At 54.6% G+C, this 23,053-nt stretch overlaps 1 protein-coding gene across 4 annotated transcripts in view; it reads right to left on the bottom strand.

The window, feature by feature from the left end:
- TPM2 (tropomyosin 2) overlaps positions 1-23,053 on the bottom strand; it is a 147,094-nt gene that overhangs the window by 114,550 nt on the left and 9,491 nt on the right. For all 4 annotated transcript variants that reach the window (XM_069205716.1, XM_069205719.1, XM_069205718.1 and 1 more), the window contains exon 2: positions 3,339-3,464. In XM_069205716.1, the coding sequence (XP_069061817.1) occupies positions 3,339-3,464 (126 nt within the window). The remainder of the gene's footprint in view (positions 1-3,338; positions 3,465-23,053) is intronic.

The following is a 23,053-nucleotide window of genomic DNA, read 5'->3' as shown; positions in this document are numbered from 1 at the left end:
GTTGCCTTACTCTGCCCTGGGAAGGCGTTCCACTAGCATTGCACGGGTGTTCCCAAGCAATTCCCATGGATTTTTACACATTCCCAGATTTGCAAGGAGATGTAACCCTGGGAAATTGCCGTCTTTAAGGCACACAGTACATTCCTGCTCCCCTGCCTTGGTCCCATTATGGCACCTCGCACCAATGCTGGCACCCTTGCACCACGCTGCAAGGGTGCATGTGCTGCAGGCAGGATGGTTTTTGTGCAGGAATCCTGCACAAAACTAACCCCGAGACGCCTCTTCCTCCTTCTATGTGTGCTGCAGAGGAAGTAAGAAGATGAAACAAAGATACCCCTCCTATGTACCCTCTCCTCCAGAGGAGTATCCTTTTGGCTCATTCCCAGGTTTATAAGATCTTGTAAATCTGGGGATGCATTAAAAACCATGGGAACACCCACGCATCACCCATGGAACGCCTCCTGGCGCAGAGTACGACAATGCAGCGATTTGCACTGCGTTGCTTTACTCTAGATTTTTTAAACCATTCAGTGGCTTCAAAAATCTGGCCCAATAAATAACCCTATTGATAGCCCAAACCCTAAACTCTAATGTAACCCTAACTCTAACCATAACTATAAACGTATCCATAACCCTAACCTTAATCTAACTGCAAAGTTAACTTTAAGTCGACCCTAAGCCTATCCATAACCCTAACCAAAAGTCTAACGCTTATTCTAAGTATAACTATAACCTAAACCTATCTAGAACCCTAACCATAAGCCCTAACCTAATTCTAGCTCTAATTGTAAGCCTATTCATAACCCTAACCTTAATCTAACTCCGAAGTTAACTTTAAGTCTATCCTAAGCCTATCCATAACCCTAACCTCTACACTGTCCTAATTCTAATCATAACTATATCCCTAACCCTATTCATAACCCTAACCAAAAGTCTAATGCTTATTCTAAGTATAACTATAACCTAAACCTATCTATAACCCTAACCATAAGCCCTAGCCTAACTCTAAGTCAAATTGTAAGCCTATTTATAACCCTAATCTTAATCTAACTCCGAAGTTAACTTTAAACCTACCCTAAGCCTATCCATAACCCTAACTCCTAGAGTAACCGTAACTCTAACCATAACTGTAACATTAATCGTACCCCTAATTCTAAATATAAGCCTTAACTCTAACTTTAACCATAACTGTAATCCTAAACCTGTCTATAACGCTAACCATAAGCCCTACCCTAACTCTAAGTCTAATTGTAAGCCTATTCATAACCCTAACCTTAATCTAACTCTGAAGTTAACTTTAAGTCTACCCTAAACCTATCCATAACCCTAACTCCTAGAGTAACCGTAACTCTAACCATAACTGTAACATTAATCGCACCCCTAATTCTAACTATAAGTCTTAACCCTAACCATAACTGTAATCCTAAACCTGACTATAACGCTAACCATAAGCCCTAACCTAACTCTAACTCTAATTGTAAGCCTATTCATAACCCTAACACTGCCCTATTTCTAATCATAACTATATCCCTAACCCTATTCATAACCCTAACCAAAAGACCTAATGCTTATTCTAAGTATAACTATAACCTAAACCAATCTATAACCCTAACCATAAGCCCTAACCTTACTCTAAGTCTAATTGTAAACCTATTCATAACCCTAACCTCTACACTGCCCTAATTGTAATCATAACTTAATCCCTAACCCTATTCATAACCCTAACCAAAAGTCCTAATGCTAATTCTAAGCATAACTATAACCTCAGCCTATCTATAACCCTAACCATAAACCCTAACCTAACTCTAAGTCTAACCCTAAACCTATCCATAACACTAACCATAAGCCCCAACCCTAACCATAACTCTAACCCTAAACCTATCAATAACCTTCACGATAAGCCCTACCCTAATTCTAAATCTAACCCTAAGCGTATCCATAAACCCAAGGCTAGCCTAATCCTTAAATCCTAACCTAACTCTAAATAAAACCCTACATTTATCCTTAACTGTGAACCCTAGACTAACCCCAACACATTTCCCTAACCATAGCCCTAACATAACCCCTAAGACTAGCTGTTATCCTTCCCTTATTGTTACTCTTCCTACCACCCTGAGATAATCTGTAAACCTGTCCTTACCCTTGTAATAATCCTGAATTCATACATTGATAGTTTCTAGAAACCCTTAATTGAAATGTTTCTTTATTAAATAATCTCAAAATAAATAGTTTTTTTTCAAATGTATTTTTTTGGTTCTTGCGGCATGTATTGAATTTCTTTTTTAAGGACATTGTTTTGTACCCTTATGACATAAAACCCAAACTGAGGGTGAAAATTGAGGGGTGGGGGAAGGGAGGGCAGAACAGTAGGGGGAAAGGGGTGGTAAAGGCTGTAACGGAGGAATGAATGGTCCAACAGGAGTCAAGAGCAGAAAGAATGGACTTTCTCAGTGTGTTAGGATATTATAAGAGGCAAATGACCCCCTTTGAAAGAGACATGTCATCCCCATAGGTCTGGCAGATGTTTCATGCTGAACCCGGGCAAGCACCCAATCTTTCTCAGTCACAATGGGCCAGATGTATGACCTTTTGTTTTGCGACTCACCATTTGCAATCAGTTTGGGATTCTCAAATTGCGAGTCACAAAAGAAAATGTACAAGAGTGTTAAGCACACTGTTTGTGATTCCCAATGCGGTCGCAAATGACCTTCATCATCAATATTCATGAGGTAGGTCACAATTTGTGATCTCCTTGGGAAAGGCTGCACTAAGAGATGGTGACCTGTTGGGGTCAGCAGACCACCAAGTCTGTGATTGCTTTTCAATAAAGCACTTGTTTTTTAAATGCAGTGGGATGCATTTCAAAAAGAAAAATGAAAACTTTTCTCATTTTTTCAGAGCAGCCAGCGGTCCCTGGGACCACTGCCTGCTTTGGAAACATACTTGCGCTTGCATTCACAAAGGGGAGGGGCACTGTGGGGACACCTTCCCATTTGCGAATAGTTTGCCACCAATTTGAAATTGGTGGTAATCTGTGATTGTTGGAACCTCATTTTGGTCGCAAGACATTGGTACATCCCTTTCAGATTCGGTGCTAGGAAGTGACGTGCTGAACACTCCCCTTCCTAATACTGAGTTACAATTTGCGCTCTGTACATCCCAAAAAGCGAATTGTTTTTTGCGACTAGGAAAATGCTTTGTACATGTGCCCTCTCTGCACACACTTTAGCTCGGGGGAGCTTACACTGTATTTGTGGTTTCTTCCCTTCTTCCGCAGCGCCCCCCCATCACTCGGACCCCAGGAGGGAGGGTGGCCTGGGCTGCCCCAGGATACTCACATCTGCTGCCTTCTTCTCGGCCTGCTCCAGCTTCTCCTGGGCATCCTTCACCGCCTCCGAGTACTTGTCCACCTCGTCTTCCGTGCCCTTCATCTTCTTCTGCAAACTCATCACCTCCTCCTCCAGCTGGAAGAGAACAGAGAGCGAGGCTTGTGAGCGAGAGAAGCATGACATGGATGAATAGATGGATGGATGGATGGATGGATGGATGGATGGATGGATGGATGTTTGGATGGGGAATGTACAGATGCATGGGAATGGATGGACGGATGGATGGACAGATGCATATGGATGGATGGAAATGGACAGATGGATGGGGTAACAGATGGATGGATGGATGGATGAATGGGCGCATGGGGATGGATGGATGGAGGGATGGACGGATGGATGGATGGATGGGCGCATGGGGATGGATGGATGGGGAATGTACAGATTCATGGGAATGGATGGATGGACGGATGGATGGATGGAAATGGACAGATGGATGGGGTAACGGATGGACAGAAGGATGGAAAGACTGATGGATGGATGAATGGGTGGACGGACAGGTGGATGAATGGATGGATGAATGAACAGATGCATGGAAATGAATGGGTGGATGGATGGATGGAGGTATGGATGGATGAATGGGGAATGTACAGATGCATGGGAATGGACGGGCGGACGCATGGGGATGGATGAAATGGATAGATGGATGGACGCAAGGGGATGGATGGATGGAGGGATGGATGGAGGGATGGACGGATGGATGGATAGATGGAAATGGACAGGTGGATGGGGTAACGAATGGGCAGAAGGACAGAAAGACTGATGGATGAATGAATGGGTGGACGGATGGATGGATGGATGAATGGACAGACGCATGGAGATGGATGGAGGGATGAATCGATGGAGGGATGGATGGATGAATGGGGAATCTACAGATGCATGGGAATGGATGGATGGATGCATGGGGATGGATGGATGAATGGATGGACAGACGCATATGGATGGATGGAAATGGACAGATGGATGGGGCAACAGATGGATGGATGGGTGGACGGACGGACAGGTGGACCAATGGACAAATGGATGGATGGACTAATGTATGGACAGACACATGGGGATGAATGGATGAACAGAAGGACGGAAAGACTGATGGATGGACAGAGAAGGCAGGGCGGAGAAGGCAGGGCGGAGAAGGCAGGGCGGAGGGGCAGAGCGGGCAGGGCGGAGCAGGCAGGCCACAGCAGGCAGGGCGGAGGGGCAGAGAAGGCAGGGCGGAGGGGCAGAGCGGGCAGGGCGGAGGGGCGGAGCAGGCAGGGCGGAGAAGGCAGGGCGGAGAAGGCAGGGCGGAGGGGCAGAGAAGGCAGGATATGAATCTTAACATTAAAGCTGGTTTCCACTGTAAGACGTCAAATGGGATTACTCTGGGGTTCCCCTCAAAAAGTAATCCCCTTTGGGGTGTTACAGTGGAAAGGAGGTGTCCAGCTGGGTTGTGCTTGGCTGGGGAAACGCAGCAGCAGGTAGCAGGGCCTGGGGTGCACCCTGCACCCCGAACCTCTAACAAGAACCCCTAGATTGGGGCAGCGGTGATATAAAATGCCGTAAGTGCCGGGGGGCATCACACCCACGTCATGTTTAGTGTCGCGACACGGGGCTGCGTGAACCTGTCATGAGGTGAGGTGATTGAGTCTCGTCCCCTGCTCTGCCAGGAGGTGACGAGCTTCCCGCCTTCGCCACTTCTAGGCGCTTGGGTAGAAGTTTCACACACACGTATAGAATTCATTCGCGACTCATCGCCGAGTTAAGTTTATGTCACGACTTGCAGCTGGCAGGAGGGTGTGGGGACAGCGCCTCGGAGGTGTGAGGAGAGAGAGGAGGGGCCACCTGAGAGGGGTCAAAGGGAAGGAAAGAAACGGAGAGTAAATGGGGAACGAGAAGATGGAGAGAGGGAACTACACACGGAAGAGGAGAGAGAGAAAGAAAGAGTAAAAGAAGGGACAAGGGATGGATGGAGAGGAGCAGGAGGAGAGAGTGAGGGAGGAAGAGACGCAGGAGAGGAGAAGAGCGGGAGGAGAGAGTGAGGGAGGAGTAGAGGAGAGGAGAGGAGAAGAGCGGGAGGAGAGAGTGAGGGACGAGGAGAGGAGAAGAGCGGGAGGAGAGAGTGAGGGAGGAGGAGAGGAGGAGAGCGGGAGAAGAGAGTGAGGGAGGAGGAGCGGAGGAGAGGAGAGGAGAGAGTGAGGGAGGGTGAGAGGAGGAGAGCAGGAGGAGAGAGTGAGGGAGGAGGAGAGGAGAAGAGCGGGAGAAGAGAGTGAGGGAGGAGGAGCGGAGGAGAGGAGAGGAGAGAGTGAGGGAGGGTGAGAGGAGGAGAGCAGGAGGAGAGAGTGAGGGAGGAGGAGAGGAGAAGAGCGGAAGGAGAGAGTGAGGGAGGAGGAGACGCAGGAGAGAAGAGCGGGAGGAGAGAGTGATGGAGGAGGAGAAGAGAAGGAGGAGAGAGTGAGGGAAGAGGAGAGGAGAAGAGCAGGAGGAGAGGGTGAGAGGGGAAGAGTGAGGACACGAGGAGGGAGAGACGTACAAGGAGACAGGAAACGAGCGGAGGGGGCTGTGGAGAGGAGGGAGGGCGCCACCGATGGAGGATGTGGAGAAAGGGAAGGGGAAAGGAGAGGAGGAGTGAAGAGAGGGGGGCCCTTAGAAGGAGAAATGGAGTGAGATTGGGCCTGAGGGGAGACACTATAGAAAGAGGGGGGCAGGGAAAGTGAGGTGGAGGAGCAGAGAGGCGAGGAGGGGGACGGGGGAGGGTGGGAGGGAGAGATGACGTCAGACTCATCTCTGCCAAAAACTGAAGAACAAAACCAAACATGGAGTTTTAGAGTCAGTGGAACCTGCAGACGGTTCATCAGCTGTGACCTGACAGCGGGGGGGGGGGGGGGGCGGGGGGGGCTGGGCGGGCAGTCTGAGCCAGAAGGACTGACTGAGGAAGATGTGGAGAGGGGATTGATGGAGATGGAGGAAGAGGGAGAGGGGACTGACTGAAGAAAAGAGAGAGAGGACTGACTGAGCAAGAGGGAGAGTGAACCGACTGAGGAAGAGGATGAGAGGACTGACTGAGTAAGAGGGACAGGGGGCTGAGTCCGGAGTTGGGAAAGGGGCTGCCTGAGGAGGAGGGAGAGAGAGAGGACTGACTGAGACAGGGGAGGGCAGACTGAGGAGGAAGACGTAGAGAGGGGTGACTGAGGAAGAGGGGACTGGCTGAGGAGGAAGAGATAGAGAGGGGTGACTGAGACGGGGGGATTGGGGAGGAAGAGGTATAGAGGGGCTGACTGGGAGAGAGGGGACTGACTGAGGAGGAAGAGGAAGAGAGAGGTGACTGAGGAAGAGGAGACTGGCTGAGGAGGAAGAGGTAGAAAGGGGTGACTGAGGGAGAAGGACTGACTGAGGGAGAGGGGCCTGGCTGAGGAGGAGGGAGGGAAAGGGGACTTACTAAGACGGGGGAGATTGAGGAAGAAGAGGTAGAGAAGGGACTGACTGAGGGAGGGGGTACTGGCTGAGGAGGAAGAGGCAGAGAGGGTGACTCAGGGAGGGGGGACTGCGCAGGAGGAAGAGGCAGAGAGGGGTGACTGAGGCAGGGGGGACTGGCTGAGGAGGAGGGAGGGAAAGGGGACTGACTGAAACGGGGGAGATTGAGGAGGAAGAGGTAGAGAGGGGACTGACTGAGGGAGGGGGACTGTCTGAGGAGGAAGAGGCAGAGAGGGGTGACTGAGGGAGAGGGGTCTGGCTGAGGAAGAGGGAGGGAAAGGGGCCTGACTGAGACGGGGGAGATTGAGGAGGAAGAGGTAGAGAGGGGACTGACTGAGGGAGGGGGGACTGGTTGAGGACCCAGCCTGGGAAGAGAGGCACATTCATTGACAGTATAACACTGTGCCCTGAAAGATGTAGGGGCCGAGAGGCACATTCACTGACAGTGCAACAATGTGTCCTGAGAGATGTAGGGGCCGAGAGGTGCATTCACTCTCAGTGCAGCAAAGTGTCCTGACAGATGCAGAGGCCGAGAGGTACCTTTACCTGCACCGTATTAGAACCTCCGTGAAGGAGTAGTGAATAATATGTACTTTTGACTACACTACAACAGAGTGTCCTAAGAGATATAGAGATTGAGAGGGGCATTCACTGTTAGTGCAACAATGTGTCCTAAGAGACACAGAAGCAGAGAGGTACATTCACTGTTAATGCAACAATGTGTCCTAACAGATATAGAGGCAGAGAGGTACATTCACTGTCAGTGCAACAATCTGTCCTGAACAACATAGACACCGAGAGGCACATTCACTGACAGTGCAACAGGGTGTCCTGAGAGACGTAGAGGCCGAGAGTTACATTCACTGATAGTGCAACTGTGTGTCCTGAGAGACGTAGCGGCCGAGAGGCACTTTCAGAGACAACAAGGAGTCCTGAGACAGTTAGAGGTAGAGAGTTACATTCATGAAACAACAAGGAGTCCTACGAGACTTAGAGCCCGAGAGGTACATTCATGAACAACAAGGAGTCCTGAGAGACATAGAGCTCGAGAGGTACAATCATGAACAACAAGGAGTCCTGAGAGACAGAGGTCGAAAGGTACTCTCTAATACCACTTGGTGTCCTGGAAGTAGGACCCAGAAGTACTTTCACCTACGCTGTAACAGTATTTTTCAGAGGTGACAGGAAGTTTTCTAAACTGCCCGATCGATACTCAGGCCGCGGATGCCCCCAATTTATGTCGGGGGGCATTCTAGAGAAAAATAAAGCAAAACGTCGACCTCCTCCTGGTCTTACTGCCAGACTCAAAACAGAGGGTACCTGTGTGTGTGTGGATGTCCCCTGGGGAGGCGTGCCTGCGTGTGTGCATGTCACGGGGGGGGGGGGGGGGGGGGGGGAGGGGGGGGCGTGTCTGCGTGTGTGCATGTCACCAGGGGGAGGGGGACCTGTGTGTGTGCATGTCCCCAGGGGAGGCGTACATGAGTGTGTGTGCATGTCCCCAATGGAGGTGTACCTGTGTGCAGCAGGTACAGGCTATGCCCAGTGTACAGCAGGTACAGGTCATGCCCTGTGTGCAGCAGGTACAGTCCATGCCCTGTGTGCAGCAGGTACGGGCCATGCCCTGTGTACAGCAGGTACAGTCCATGCCCAGTGTACAGCAGGTACAGGCCATGCCTTGTGTGCAGCAGGTACAGGCCATGCCCTTTGTGCAGCAGGTACAGGACAATACCATGAGTACAGCAGGTACAGGCCATGCCCTGGGTGCAGCAGGTACAGGCCATACCCTGTGTGCAGCAGGTACAGGCCATGCCTTGTGTGCAGCAGGTACAGGCCATGCCCTGTGTGCAGTAGATACAGGCCATGCCCTGTGTACAGCAGGTACAGGCCATGCCCTGAGTGCGGCAGGTACAGGCCATGCCCTGTGTGCGGCAGGTACAGGCCATGCCCAGTGTACGGCAGGTACAGGCCATGCCCTGTGTGCGGCAGGTACAGGCCATGCCCTGTGTACAGCAGGTACAGGCCATGCTTTGTGTGCAGCAGGTGCAGGCCATGCGCTGGGTGCAGCAGGTACAGGCCATGCCCTGGGTGCAGCAGGTACAGGCCATACCCTGTGTGCAGCAGGTACAGGCCATGCCTTGTGTGCAGCAGGTACGGACCATGCCCTGGGTGCAGCAGGTAGAGGCCATGCCCTGTGTGCAGCAGGTACGGGCCATGCCCTGTGTGCAGCAGGGACGGGCCATGCCCTGGGTGCAGCAGGTACGGGCCATGCCTTGTGTGCGGCAGGTACAGGCCATGCCCAGTGTACAGGTACAGGCCATGCCCAGTGTACAGCAGGTACAGGCCATGCCCTGTGTACAGCAGGTACAGGTCTGCCCAGTGTACAGTAGGTACAGGCCATGCCCTGTTTGCAGCAGGTACAGGCCATGCCTTGTGTGCAGCAGGTACAGGCCATGCCCTGTGTACAGCAGGTATAGGACAATGTCCTGTTTGCAGCAGGTACAGGCCATGCCTTGTGTGCAGCAGGTACAGGCAATGCCCTGTGTACAGCAGGTATAGGACAATGCCATGAGTACAGCAGGTACAGCCCTGTGTACACAAGGTACAGTCTATGCCCTTTGTGCTGTAGGTACGGGCCATGCCCTGTGTACAGCAGGTACAGCCCATGCCTTGTGTGCAGCAGGTACGGGCCATGCCTGGTTTGCAGCAGATACAGGCCATGCCTTGTGTGCAGCAGGTACGGGCCATGCCCTGGGTGCAGCAGGTAGAGGCCATGCCCTGTGTGCAGCAGGTACGGGCCATGCCCTTTGTGCAGCAGGTACAGGCCATGCCCTGTCTGCAGCAGGTACAGGCAATGCCCTGTGTACAGCAGGTATAGGACAATGCCATGAGTACAGCAGGTACGGGCCATGCCCTGTGTACAGCAGGTACAGTCCATGCCCTGTGTGCAGTAGGTACGGGCCATGCCCTGTGTACAGCAGGTACAGGCCATGCCTTGTGTGCAGCAGGTACGGGCCATGCCCTGTGTGCAGCAGGTACAGGCCATGCCCTGTGTGCAGCAGGTACAGGCAATGCCATGAGTACAGCAGGTACAGGCCATGCGCTGGGTGCAGCAGGTACTGGCCATGCCCAGTGTACAGCAGGAACAGGCCATGCCCTGCTGCAGCAGGTACAGGTCATGCCCTGGGTGCAGCAGGTACAGGCCATGCCCTGGGTGCAGCCGGTACAGGCCATGCCCTGTGTGCAGCAGGTACAGGCCATGCCTTGTGTGCAGCAGGTACAGGCCATGCCCTGTGTGCAGTAGGTACAGGCCATGCCCTGTGTACAGCAGGTACAGGCCATGCCCTGTGTGCGGCAGGTACAGGCCATGCCCTGTGTGCGGCAGGTACAGGCCATGCCCAGTGTACAGCAGGTACAGGCCATGCCCTGTGTGCAGTAGGTACAGGCCATGCCCTGTGTACGGCAGGTACAGGCCATGCCCTGTGTGCGGCAGGTACAGGCCATGCCCTGTGTGCGGCAGGTACAGGCCATGCCCAGTGTGCGGCAGGTACAGGCCATGCCCTGTGTGCGGCAGGTACAGGCCATGCCCTGTGTACAGCAGGTACAGGCCATGCCTTGTGTGCAGCAGGTGCAGGCCATGCGCTGGGTGCAGCAGGTACAGGCCATGCCCTGGGTGCAGCAGGTACAGGCCATACCCTGTGTGCAGCAGGTACAGGCCATGCCTTGTGTGCAGCAGGTACAGGCCATGCCCTGTGTGCAGTAGATACAGGCCATGCCCTGTGTACAGCAGGTACAGGCCATGCCCTGAGTGCGGCAGGTACAGGCCATGCCCTGTGTGCGGCAGGTACAGGCCATGCCCAGTGTACGGCAGGTACAGGCCATGCCCTGTGTGCGGCAGGTACAGGCCATGCCCTGTGTACAGCAGGTACAGGCCATGCCTTGTGTGCAGCAGGTGCAGGCCATGCGCTGGGTGCAGCAGGTACAGGCCATGCCCTGGGTGCAGCAGGTACAGGCCATACCCTGTGTGCAGCAGGTACAGGCCATGCCTTGTGTGCAGCAGGTACGGACCATGCCCTGGGTGCAGCAGGTAGAGGCCATGCCCTGTGTGCAGCAGGTACGGGCCATGCCCTGTGTGCAGCAGGGACGGGCCATGCCCTGGGTGCAGCAGGTACGGGCCATGCCTTGTGTGCGGCAGGTACAGGCCATGCCCAGTGTACAGGTACAGGCCATGCCCAGTGTACAGCAGGTACAGGCCATGCCCTGTGTACAGCAGGTACAGGTCTGCCCAGTGTACAGTAGGTACAGGCCATGCCCTGTTTGCAGTAGGTACAGGCCATGCCTTGTGTGCAGCAGGTACAGGCCATGCCCTGTGTACAGCAGGTATAGGACAATGTCCTGTTTGCAGCAGGTACAGGCCATGCCTTGTGTGCAGCAGGTACAGGCAATGCCCTGTGTACAGCAGGTATAGGACAATGCCATGAGTACAGCAGGTACAGCCCTGTGTACACAAGGTACAGTCTAGGCCCTGTGTGCTGTAGGTACGGGCCATGCCCTGTGTACAGCAGGTACAGCCCATGCCTTGTGTGCAGCAGGTACGGGCCATGCCTTGTGTGCAGCAGATACAGGCCATGCCTTGTGTGCAGCAGGTACGGGCCATGCCCTGGGTGCAGCAGGTAGAGGCCATGCCCTGTGTGCAGCAGGTACGGGCCATGCCCTTTGTGCAGCAGGTACAGGCCATGCCCTGTCTGCAGCAGGTACAGGCAATGCCCTGTGTACAGCAGGTATAGGACAATGCCATGAGTACAGCAGGTACGGGCCATGCCCTGTGTACAGCAGGTACAGTCCATGCCCTGTGTGCAGTAGGTACGGGCCATGCCCTGTGTACAGCAGGTACAGGCCATGCCTTGTGTGCAGCAGGTACGGGCCATGCCCTGTGTGCAGCAGGTACAGGCCATGCCCTGTGTGCAGCAGGTACAGGCAATGCCATGAGTACAGCAGGTACAGGCCATGCGCTGGGTGCAGCAGGTACTGGCCAATCCCAGTGTACAGCAGGAACAGGCCATGCCCTGCTGCAGCAGGTACAGGTCATGCCCTGGGTGCAGCAGGTACAGGCCATGCCCTGGGTGCAGCCGGTACAGGCCATGCCCTGTATGCAGCAGGTACAGGCCATGTGTGCAGCAGGTACAGGCTATGACCAGTGTACAGCAGGTACAGGCCATGCCCTCTGTGCAGCAGGTACAGTCCATGCCCTGTGTGCAGCAGGTACGGGCATGCCCAGTGTACAGCAGGTACAGGCCATGCCCTGGGTGCAGCAGGTACAGGCCATGCCCTGTATGCAGCAGGTACAGGCCATGTGTGCAGCAGGTACAGGCTATGCCCAGTGTACAGCAGGTAGAGGCCATGCCCAGTGTACAGCAGGTACAGGCCATGCCCTGTGTGCAGCAGGTACAGGACAATGCCATGAGCACAGCAGGTACAGGCCATGCCCAGTGTACAGCAGGTACAGGCCATGCCCTGTGTACAGCAGGTACAGGCCATGCCTTGTGTGCAGCAGGTACAGGCCATGCCCTTTGTGCAGCAGGTACAGGACAATACCATGAGTACAGCAGGTACAGGCCATGCGCTGGGTGCAGCAGGTACAGGCCATGCCCAGTGTACAGCAGGTACAGGCCATGCCCAGTGTACAGTAGGTACAGGCCATGCCCTGTGTACAGCAGGTACAGGCCATGCCCTGGGTGCAGCAGGTACAGGTCATGCCCTGGGTGCAGCAGGTACAGGCCATGCCCTGGGTGCAGCAGGTACAGGCCATGCCCTGTGTGCAGCAGGTACAGGCCATGCCCAGTGTACAGCAGGTACAGGCCATGCCCTGTGTGCAGCAGGTACAGGCCATGTGTGCAGCACGTACAGGCTATGCCCAGTGTACAGCAGGTACAGGCCATGCACTGTGTGCAGCAGGTACAGTCCATGCCCTGTGTGCAGCAGGTACGGGCCATGCCCTGTGTGCAGCAGGTACAGTCCATGCCCTGTGTACGTTAGGTACAGGCCATGCCTTGTGTGCAGCAGGTGCAGGCCATGCGCTGGGTGCAGCAGGTACAGGCCATGCCCAGGGTGCAGCAGGTACAGGCCATACCCTGTGTGCAGCAGGTACAGGCCATGCCTTGTGTGCAGCAGGTACGGGCCATGCCATGGGTGCAGCAGGTAGAGGCCATGCCCTGTGTGCAGCAGGTACGGGCCATGCCCTGTGTGCAGCAGGTACAGGCCATGCCCTGGGTGCAGCAGGTACAGGCCATGCCTTGTGTGCGGCAGGTACAGGCCATGCCCAGTTTACAGGTACAGGCCATGCCCAGTGTACAGCAGGTACAGGCCATGCCCTGTGTACAGCAGGTACAGGCCATGCCCAGTGTACAGTAGGTACAGGCCATGCCCTGTTTGCAGCAGGTACAGGCCATGCCTTGTGTGCAGCAGGTACAGGCAATGCCCTGTGTACAGCAGGTATAGGACAATGCCATGAGTACAGCAGGTACGGGCCATGCCCTGTGTACACAAGGTACAGTCCATGCCCTGTGTGCAGTAGGTACGGGCCATGCCCTGTGTACAGCAGGTACAGGCCATGCCTTGTGTGCAGCAGGTACAGGCCATGCCTTGTGTGCAGCAGGTACGGGCCATGCCCTGGGTGCAGCAGGTAGAGGCCATGCCCTGTGTGCAGCAGGTACGGGCCATGCCCTTTGTGCAGCAGGTACGGGCCATGCCCTGTGTGCAGCAGGTACGGGCCATGCCCTGTGTGCAGGCCATGCCCTGTGTGCAGCAGGTACAGGCCATGCCCTGTGTGCAGCAGGTACAGACCATGCCCAGTGTACAGCAGGTACAGGCCATGCCCTGTGTGCAGCAGGTACGGGCCATGCCCTTTGTGCAGCAGGTACGGGCCATGCCCTGTGTGCAGCAGGTACGGGCCATGCCCTGTGTGCAGGCCATGCCCTGTGTGCAGCAGGTACAGGCCATGCCCTGTGTGCAGCAGGTACAGACCATGCCCAGTGTACAGCAGGTACAGGCCATGCCCAGTGTACAGCAGGTACAGACCATGCCCAGTGTACAGCAGGTACAGGCAATGCCATGAGTACAGCAGGTACAGACCATGCCCAGTGTACAGCAGGTATAGGACAATGCCATGAGTACAGCAGGTACGGGCCATGCCCTGTGTACACAAGGTACAGTCCATGCCCTGTGTGCAGTAGGTACGGGCCATGCCCTGGGTGCAGCAGGTAGAGGCCATGCCCTGTGTGCAGCAGGTACGGGCCATGCCCTTTGTGCAGCAGGTACAGGCCATGCCCTGGGTGCAGCAGGTACAGGCCATGCCCTGTGTGCAGCAGGTACAGGCCATGCCCTGTGTGCAGCAGGTACAGGCCATGCCCAGTGTACGGCAGGTACAGGCTATGCCCTGTGTACAGCAGGTACAGGCCATGGGGCATAGTATGTCTACATTCCAAGTGTCACATGTCATGTGTGTAGATCATACATTACAACCTTGGTAGCTTCAGGTGATCCACTTTCACTTTTTAAACACCACATACAAAGACAGTGCTGACCCCCAGGCTGCGAGCTTGTCCGGCCACTTGCTGTGAGCTGTGTGTGTGTCACGCACACTGTATGGGGGCAGTGCATGCACAGGGCAAAATACACACAGCCACAGGGTGCAGTGTGTGCCCATTGTGGACATAATGAGACCAGGGCATGGCTGCATGTGTGCCCTGCACGATCTGTACTGTACATGCCCTGTGCGAAGCTCACGGACACAGAGAAAAACACACGCTGTTAGGTGTATCCATTGAGTGAAACTCATGGTTCCAAGCCAGAGCCTGTAGGAAACTCACAGGGCACGGTACAAGTCCATAGGGTGTTACATGTGTACAGCAAGTACTAGACATGGTCTCAGGCCATGGCCTGTAGGAAACTCACAGGGCACGGTACAAGTCCATAGGGTGTTACATGTGTACAGCGAGTACTAGACATGGTCTCAGGCCACGGCCTGTAGGAAACTCACAGGGCACGGTACAAGTCCATAGGGTGTTACATGTGTACAGCGAGTACTAGACATGGTCTCAGGCCACGGCCTGTAGGAAACTCACAGGGCACGGTACAAGTCCATAGGGTGTTACATGTGTACAGCAAGTACTAGACATGGTCTCAGGCCACGGCCTGTAAGAAACTCACAGGGCACGGTACAAGTCCATAGGGTGTTACATGTGTACAGCAAGTACTAGACATGGTCTCAGGCCACGGCCTGTAGGAAACTCACAGGGCACGGTACAAGTCCATAGGGTGTTACATGTGTACAGCAAGTACTAGACATGGTCTCAGGCCACGGCCTGTAGGAAACTCACAGGGCACGGTACAAGTCCATAGGGTGTTACATGTGTACAGCAAGTACTAGACATGGTCTCAGGCCACGGCCTGTAGGAAACTCACAGGGCACGGTACAAGTCCATAGGGTGTTACATGTGTACAGCAAGTACTAGACATGGTCTCAGGCCACGGCCTGTAGGAAACTCACAGGGCACGGTACAAGTCCATAGGGTGTTACATGTGTACAGCAAGTACTAGACATGGTCTCAGGCCACGGCCTGTAGGAAACTCACAGGGCACGGTACAAGTCCATAGGGTGTTACATGTGTACAGCAAGTACTAGACATGGTCTCAGGCCACGGCCTGTAGGAAACTCACAGGGCACGGTACAAGTCCATAGGGTGTTACATGTATACAGCGAGTGCTGTACAAGGTTTCAGGCCATGCCCTGTACGGAGCTCGGGGGGCCGGGAGGGGGGGGCAGGGGGGAACTGTCAAGATCTATAGCATGTTATATGTACACGATGAGCGCCAGACGTGGCGGCAGGTCACTCCCTGTAAGACGCTACACGGGGCACATTGAAACTGCACATGTTATCACCTGCATGTATGATCACAGGGATCTTCTGCAGGGTGAATCTACTGCAAACTGCGCTGCCCCCTACAGGCTACTCACCGAGGAACAGGAAGGTACGAAGCTGTGACCTGCATCTAATGGAGCACGAGGCGCTGCCGCAGGCCAGGCCCAGCATAACACCCCCCCCCCCCCCGGGGGCACACAGCATCCACAGACGAGGACATGCATGAAGTGATGACTGCTACAAGTGCAGGGCATGTCCTGCAGAAAACACCCCCCGGGGGCACACAACATCCACAGACGAGGACATGCATGGAGTGACGACTGCTACAAGTGCAGGCCATGTCCTGCAGAAAACACCCCCCGGGGGCACACAGCATCCACAGACGAGGACATGCATGAAGTGACGACTGCTACAAGTGCAGGGCATGTCCTGCAGAAAACACCCCCCGGGGGCACACAACATCCTCAGACGAGGACATGCATGAAGTGACGAGTGCTACAAGTGCAGGGCATGTCCTGCAGAAAACACCCCCAGGGGGCACACAACATCCTCAGACGAGGACATGCATGAAGTGATGACTGCTACAAGTGCAGGGCATGCATGGAGTGATGACTGCTACAAGTGCAGGGCATGCATGGAGTGATGACTGCTACAAGTGCAGGGCATGCATGGAGTGATGACTGCTACAAGTGCAGGGCATGCATGGAGTGATGACTGCTACAAGTGCAGGACATGCATGGAGTGATGAGTGCTACAAGTGCAGGGCATGCATGGAGTGACGAGTGCTACAAGTGCAGGGCATGCATGGAGTGATGAGTGCTACAAGTGCAGGGCATGCATGGAGTGACGAGTGCTACAAGTGCAGGGCATGCATGGAGTGACGAGTGCTACAAGTGCAGGGCATGCATGGAGTGATGAGTGCTACAAGTGCAGGGCATGCATGGAGTGACGACTGCTACAAGTGCAGGGCATGCATGGAGTGATGAGTGCTACAAGTGCAGGGCATGCATGGAGTGACGAGTGCTACAAGTGCAGGGCATGCATGGAGTGACGACTGCTACAAGTGCAGGGCATGTCCTGGAGTGACGAGTGCTACAAGTGCAGGACATGCATGGAGTGACGACTGCTACAAGTGCAGGGCATGCATGGAGTGACGACTGCTACAAGTGCAGGGCATGCATGGAGTGACGACTGCTACAAGTGCAGGGCATGCATGGAGTGACGACTGCTACAAGTGCAGGGCATGCATGGAGTGACGACTGCTACAAGTGCAGGGCATGCATGGAGTGACGAGTGCTACAAGTGCAGGGCATGCATGGAGTGACGAGTGCTACAAGTGCAGGGCATGCATGGAGTGACGACTGCTACAAGTGCAGGGCATGCATGGAGTGACGACTGCTACAAGTGCAGGGCATGCATGGAGTGACGAGTGCTACAAGTGCAGGGCATGCATGGAGTGACGAGTGCTACAAGTGCAGGGCATGCATGGAGTGACGAGTGCTACAAGTGCAGGACATGCATGGAGTGACGACTGCTACAAGTGCAAGGCATGCATGGAGTGACGAGTGCTACAAGTGCAGGGCATGCATGGAGTGACGACTGCTACAAGTGCAGGGCATGCATGGAGTGACGACTGCTACAAGTGCAGGACATGCATGGAGTGACGACTGCTACAAGTGCAGGGCATGCATGGAGTGACGACTGCTACAAGTGCAGGACATGCATGGAGTGACGAGTGCTACAAGTGCAGGGCATGCATGGAGTGACGAGTGCTACAAGTGCAGGGCATGCATGGAGTGACGACTGCTACAAGTGCAGGGCATGCATGGAGTGACGAGTGCTACAAGTGCAGGGCATGCATGGAGTGACGACTGCTACAAGTGCAGGGCATGCATGGAGTGACGACTGCTACAAGTGCAGGGCATGCATGGAGTGACGACTGCTACAAGTGCAGGGCATGCATGGAGTGACGACTGCTACAAGTGCAGGGCATGCATGGAGTGACGACTGCTACAAGTGCAGGGCATGCATGGAGTGACGACTGCTACAAGTGCAGGGCATGCATGGAGTGACGACTGCTACAAGTGCAGGGCATGCATGGAGTGACGAGTGCTACAAGTGCAGGGCATGCATGGAGTGACGAGTGCTACAAGTGCAGGGCATGCATGGAGTGACGACTGCTACAAGTGCAGGACATGCATGGAGTGACGACTGCTACAAGTGCAGGGCATGCATGGAGTGACGACTGCTACAAGTGCAGGGCATGCATGGAGTGACGACTGCTACAAGTGCAGGGCATGCATGGAGTGACGAGTGCTACAAGTGCAGGGCATGCATGGAGTGACGAGTGCTACAAGTGCAGGGCATGCATGGAGTGACGAGTGCTACAAGTGCAGGGCATGCATGGAGTGACGACTGCTACAAGTGCAGGGCATGCATGGAGTGACGACTGCTACAAGTGCAGGGCATGCATGGAGTGACGACTGCTACAAGTGCAGGGCATGCATGGAGTGACGACTGCTACAAGTGCAGGGCATGCATGGAGTGACGACTGCTACAAGTGCAGGGCATGCATGGAGTGACGACTGCTACAAGTGCAGGGCATGCATGGAGTGACGAGTGCTACAAGTGCAGGGCATGCATGGAGTGACGACTGCTACAAGTGCAGGGCATGCATGGAGTGACGAGTGCTACAAGTGCAGGACATGCATGGAGTGACGAGTGCTACAAGTGCAGGGCATGCATGGAGTGACGACTGCTACAAGTGCAGGACATGCATGGAGTGACGAGTGCTACAAGTGCAGGGCATGCATGGAGTGACGAGTGCTACAAGTGCAGGGCATGCATGGAGTGACGACTGCTACAAGTGCAGGGCATGCATGGAGTGACGAGTGCTACAAGTGCAGGGCATGCATGGAGTGACGACTGCTACAAGTGCAGGGCATGCATGGAGTGACGAGTGCTACAAGTGCAGGGCATGCATGGAGTGACGACTGCTACAAGTGCAGGGCATGCATGGAGTGACGACTGCTACAAGTGCAGGACATGCATGGAGTGACGACTGCTACAAGTGCAGGGCATGCATGGAGTGACGACTGCTACAAGTGCAGGACATGCATGGAGTGACGACTGCTACAAGTGCAGGGCATGCATGGAGTGACGACTGCTACAAGTGCAGGGCATGCATGGAGTGACGACTGCTACAAGTGCAGGGCATGCATGGAGTGACGACTGCTACAAGTGCAGGACATGCATGGAGTGACGACTGCTACAAGTGCAGGGCATGCATGGAGTGACGACTGCTACAAGTGCAGGGCATGCATGGAGTGACGACTGCTACAAGTGCAGGGCATGCATGGAGTGACGACTGCTACAAGTGCAGGGCATGCATGGAGTGACGACTGCTACAAGTGCAGGGCATGCATGGAGTGACGACTGCTACAAGTGCAGGACATGCATGGAGTGACGACTGCTACAAGTGCAGGACATGCATGGAGTGACGACTGCTACAAGTGCAGGGCATGCATGGAGTGACGAGTGCTACAAGTGCAGGACATGCATGGAGTGACGACTGCTACAAGTGCAGGACATGCATGGAGTGACGAGTGCTACAAGTGCAGGACATGCATGGAGTGACGAGTGCTACAAGTGCAGGACATGCATGGAGTGACGACTGCTACAAGTGCAGGACATGCATGGAGTGACGACTGCTACAAGTGCAGGGCATGTCCTGGACAAGCCACACACAGCAAAGCCAAGCTGTACAGGTCTCACAGGTCGGGGCGCGGCCGGTGCAAGTACACACGGGCTGCAATGTCCCTGCAGTGTGTACATATGCGCCCGTGCACTGTGCCCTGCACTCTGTGCGCCGCAGGGAAGGTCGGAGACTGAGCACCTGCTGTAACACGGGTGCAACGCACACCTGCGCTCAGTCATAGCGCGTGCCTCGAGTACGGCCGATGATCGTCATACATCATGCGCACTGGGACACGCCATGGATCATCGGGGTGACAGAGGCCTGCGCTCCACACACAACCCAAAGCCAAAGTATACCGTGGCACACCCCACAAACTGCACTGACACATCCGCAGGGACCAGGGAGCGTCTCAACAAGGGCACCCCTAAACAATGGAACTTCTATGAAAAGGTGCACATGAGTTCAGCGCAAGAAGGTTGAAATGCAAGAGCTTAAACGCCTTGAATCCACCAGTTAAGGTTGGCTACGTAACGTGAACAGTCACCCCACAGGTCGAGGGATGGTGGAGTACACATATCAGTGCCTGACTATGTCCGTCATTGAACAGTGAGTGGCTCGTGGCTGCACCAAGGTCCTGCAGAGGTCTACCAGACCAGTGGCCAATGGGGTAAGCATGCCAGGCACATTGACTTTGGGTCCATGGTTGGGTGGGCTGGGGCCTACGTTGATAGCACAGGTTCTCTACTCGCTGAAAAGGTCCGCGTCATGTCCGCCTGTACCCGGGAGGCCTCCACCCATGATCCTTGCCTGGATAGTGAAGGAGCCCTGTCAAGACCAGACACAAGCCTGTCATGTTGGACAATGTTTGAGGCTCATACTGAGCTTGGATCTAAGACGCATGAGGTCTGTTGATGGGGAAGAGGGCACTCATTCACCTGAAAGACCAATTATCTCCCTAGTAGTGGATTCTGTTGAGATGGAACCAAGTCTGGCGCAGGAGTCTGGGCCAGTACCAGGAGTCTGGACCAGGAGTCTGGGCCAGTATCAGGAGTCTGGACCAGTATGAGGAGTCTGTGCTAGTATCAGGAGTCTGGGCCAGTATCTGGAGTCTGGGCCAGTACCAGGAGTCTGGCAAGTATCAGGAGTCTGGGCGGGAGTCTGGACCAGTATCAGGAGTCTGGAACAGTATCAGGAGTTTGAGCCAGTACCAGGGGTCTGGACCAGTATCAGGAGTCTGGACCAGTATAAGGAGTCTGGACCAGTATCAGGAGTCTGGGCCAGTATCAGGAGTCTGGGCCAGTATCAGGAGTCTGGACCAGTATCAGGAGTCTGGGCCAGTATCAGGGGTCTGGACCAGTACCAGGGGTCTGGACCAGTATCAGGAGCCTGGACCAGTATCAGGAGTCTGGACCAGTATGAGGAGTCTGGACCAGTATCAGGAGTCTGGACCAGTACCAGGAGTCTGGACCAGCATGAGGAGTCTGTGCTAGTATCAGGAGTCTGGACCAGTATCAGGAGTCTGGACCAGTACCAGGAGTCTGGACCAGTACCAGGAGTCTGGGCCAGTATCAGGAGTCTGGGTCAGTATCAGGAGTCCGGGCCAGTATCAGGGGTCTGGACCAGTACCAGGGATCTGGACCAGTATCAGGAGTCTGGACCAGTATCAGGAGTCTGGACCAGTATGAGGAGTCTGGACCAGTACCAGGAGTCTGGACCAGTATGAGGAGTCTGGACCAGTATCAGGAGTCTGGACCAGTACCAGGAGTCTGGACCAGTATGAGGAGTCTGTGCTAGTATCAGGAGTCTGGACCAGTATCAGGAGTCTGGACCAGTACCAGGAATCTGGACCAGTACCAGGAGTCTGGGCCAGTATCAGGAGTCTGGGTCAGTATCAGGAGTCTGGGCCAGTATCAGGGGTCTGGACCAGTACCAGGGATCTGGACCAGTACCAGGAGTCTGGACCAGTATGAGGAGTCTGGACCAGTATCAGGAGTCTGGACCAGTACCAGGAGTCTGGACCAGTATGAGGAGTCTGTACTAGCATGAGGAGTCTGGACCAGTATCAGGAGTCTGGACCAGTACCAGGAGTCTGGACCAGTATCAGGAGTCTGGACCAGGAGTCTGGGTCAGTATCAGGAGTCTGGACCAGTATCAGGAGTCTGGACCAGTACCAGGAGTCTGGACCACTATGAGAAGTCTGTGCTAGTATCAGGAGTCTGGACCAGTATCAGGAGTCTGGACCAGTACCAGGAGTCTGGACCAGTATGAGAAGTCTGTGCTAGCATGAGGAGTCTGGACCAGTATCAGGAGTCTGGACCAGTACCAGGAGTCTGGACCAGTATCAGGAGTCTGGACCAGTATCAGGAGTCTGTGCTGGTATCAGGAGTCTGGGCCAGTGCCAGGAGTCTGGACCAGTACCAGGAGTCTGGACCAGTATGAGGAGTCTGTGCTAGTATCAGGAGTCTGGGCCAGTGCCAGGAGTCTGGACCAGTATCAGGAGTCTGGACCAGTATCAGGACCAGTATCAGGGGTCTGGACCAGTATCAGGAGTATGGAGCAGTATCAGGAGTCTGGTCCAGTATCAGGAGCCTGGACCAGTACCAGGAGTCTGGGCCAGTATGAGGAGTCTGCGCCAGTATCAGGAGTCTGGACCAGTATCAGGAGTCTGGACCAGTATCAGGAGTCTGCGCCAGTATCAGGAGTCTGGACCAGTGTCAGGAGTCTGGACCAGTGTCAGGAGTCTGGATCAGCACCAGGAGTCTGGGCCAGTGCCAGGAGTCTGGACCAGTATCAGGAGTCTGGACCAGTATCAGGACCAGTATCAGGGGTCTGGACCAGTATCAGGAGTATGGACCAGTATCAGGAGTCTGGTCCAGTATCAGGAGCCTGGACCAGTACCAGGAGTCTGGGCCAGTATCAGGAGTCTGGGCCAGTACCAGGGGTCTGGACCAGTGTCAGGAGTCTGCGCCAGTATCAGGAGTCTGGACCAGTATGAGGAGTCTGGACCAGTATCAGGAGTCTGGACCAGTACCAGGAGTCTGGACCAGCATGAGGAGTCTGTGCTAGTATCAGGAGTCTGGACCAGTATCAGGAGTCTGGACCAGTACCAGGAGTCTGGACCAGTACCAGGAGTCTGGGCCAGTATCAGGAGTCTGGGTCAGTATCAGGAGTCCGGGCCAGTATCAGGGGTCTGGACCAGTACCAGGGATCTGGACCAGTATCAGGAGTCTGGACCAGTATCAGGAGTCTGGACCAGTATGAGGAGTCTGGACCAGTACCAGGATTCTGGACCAGTATGAGGAGTCTGGACCAGTATCAGGAGTCTGGACCAGTACCAGGAGTCTGGACCAGTATGAGGAGTCTGTGCTAGTATCAGGAGTCTGGACCAGTATCAGGAGTCTGGACCAGTACCAGGAATCTGGACCAGTACCAGGAGTCTGGGCCAGTATCAGGAGTCTGGGTCAGTATCAGGAGTCTGGGCCAGTATCAGGGGTCTGGACCAGTACCAGGGATCTGGACCAGTACCAGGAGTCTGGACCAGTATGAGGAGTCTGGACCAGTATCAGGAGTCTGGACCAGTACCAGGAGTCTGGACCAGTATG

This window comes from Pleurodeles waltl, chromosome 1_2, assembly GCF_031143425.1.
Source record: "Pleurodeles waltl isolate 20211129_DDA chromosome 1_2, aPleWal1.hap1.20221129, whole genome shotgun sequence".
NCBI lineage: Eukaryota > Metazoa > Chordata > Amphibia > Caudata > Salamandridae > Pleurodeles > Pleurodeles waltl.
The sequence above is the reverse complement of the archived record's forward strand: the minus strand, read 5'-3'. Positions and strand labels throughout refer to the sequence as shown.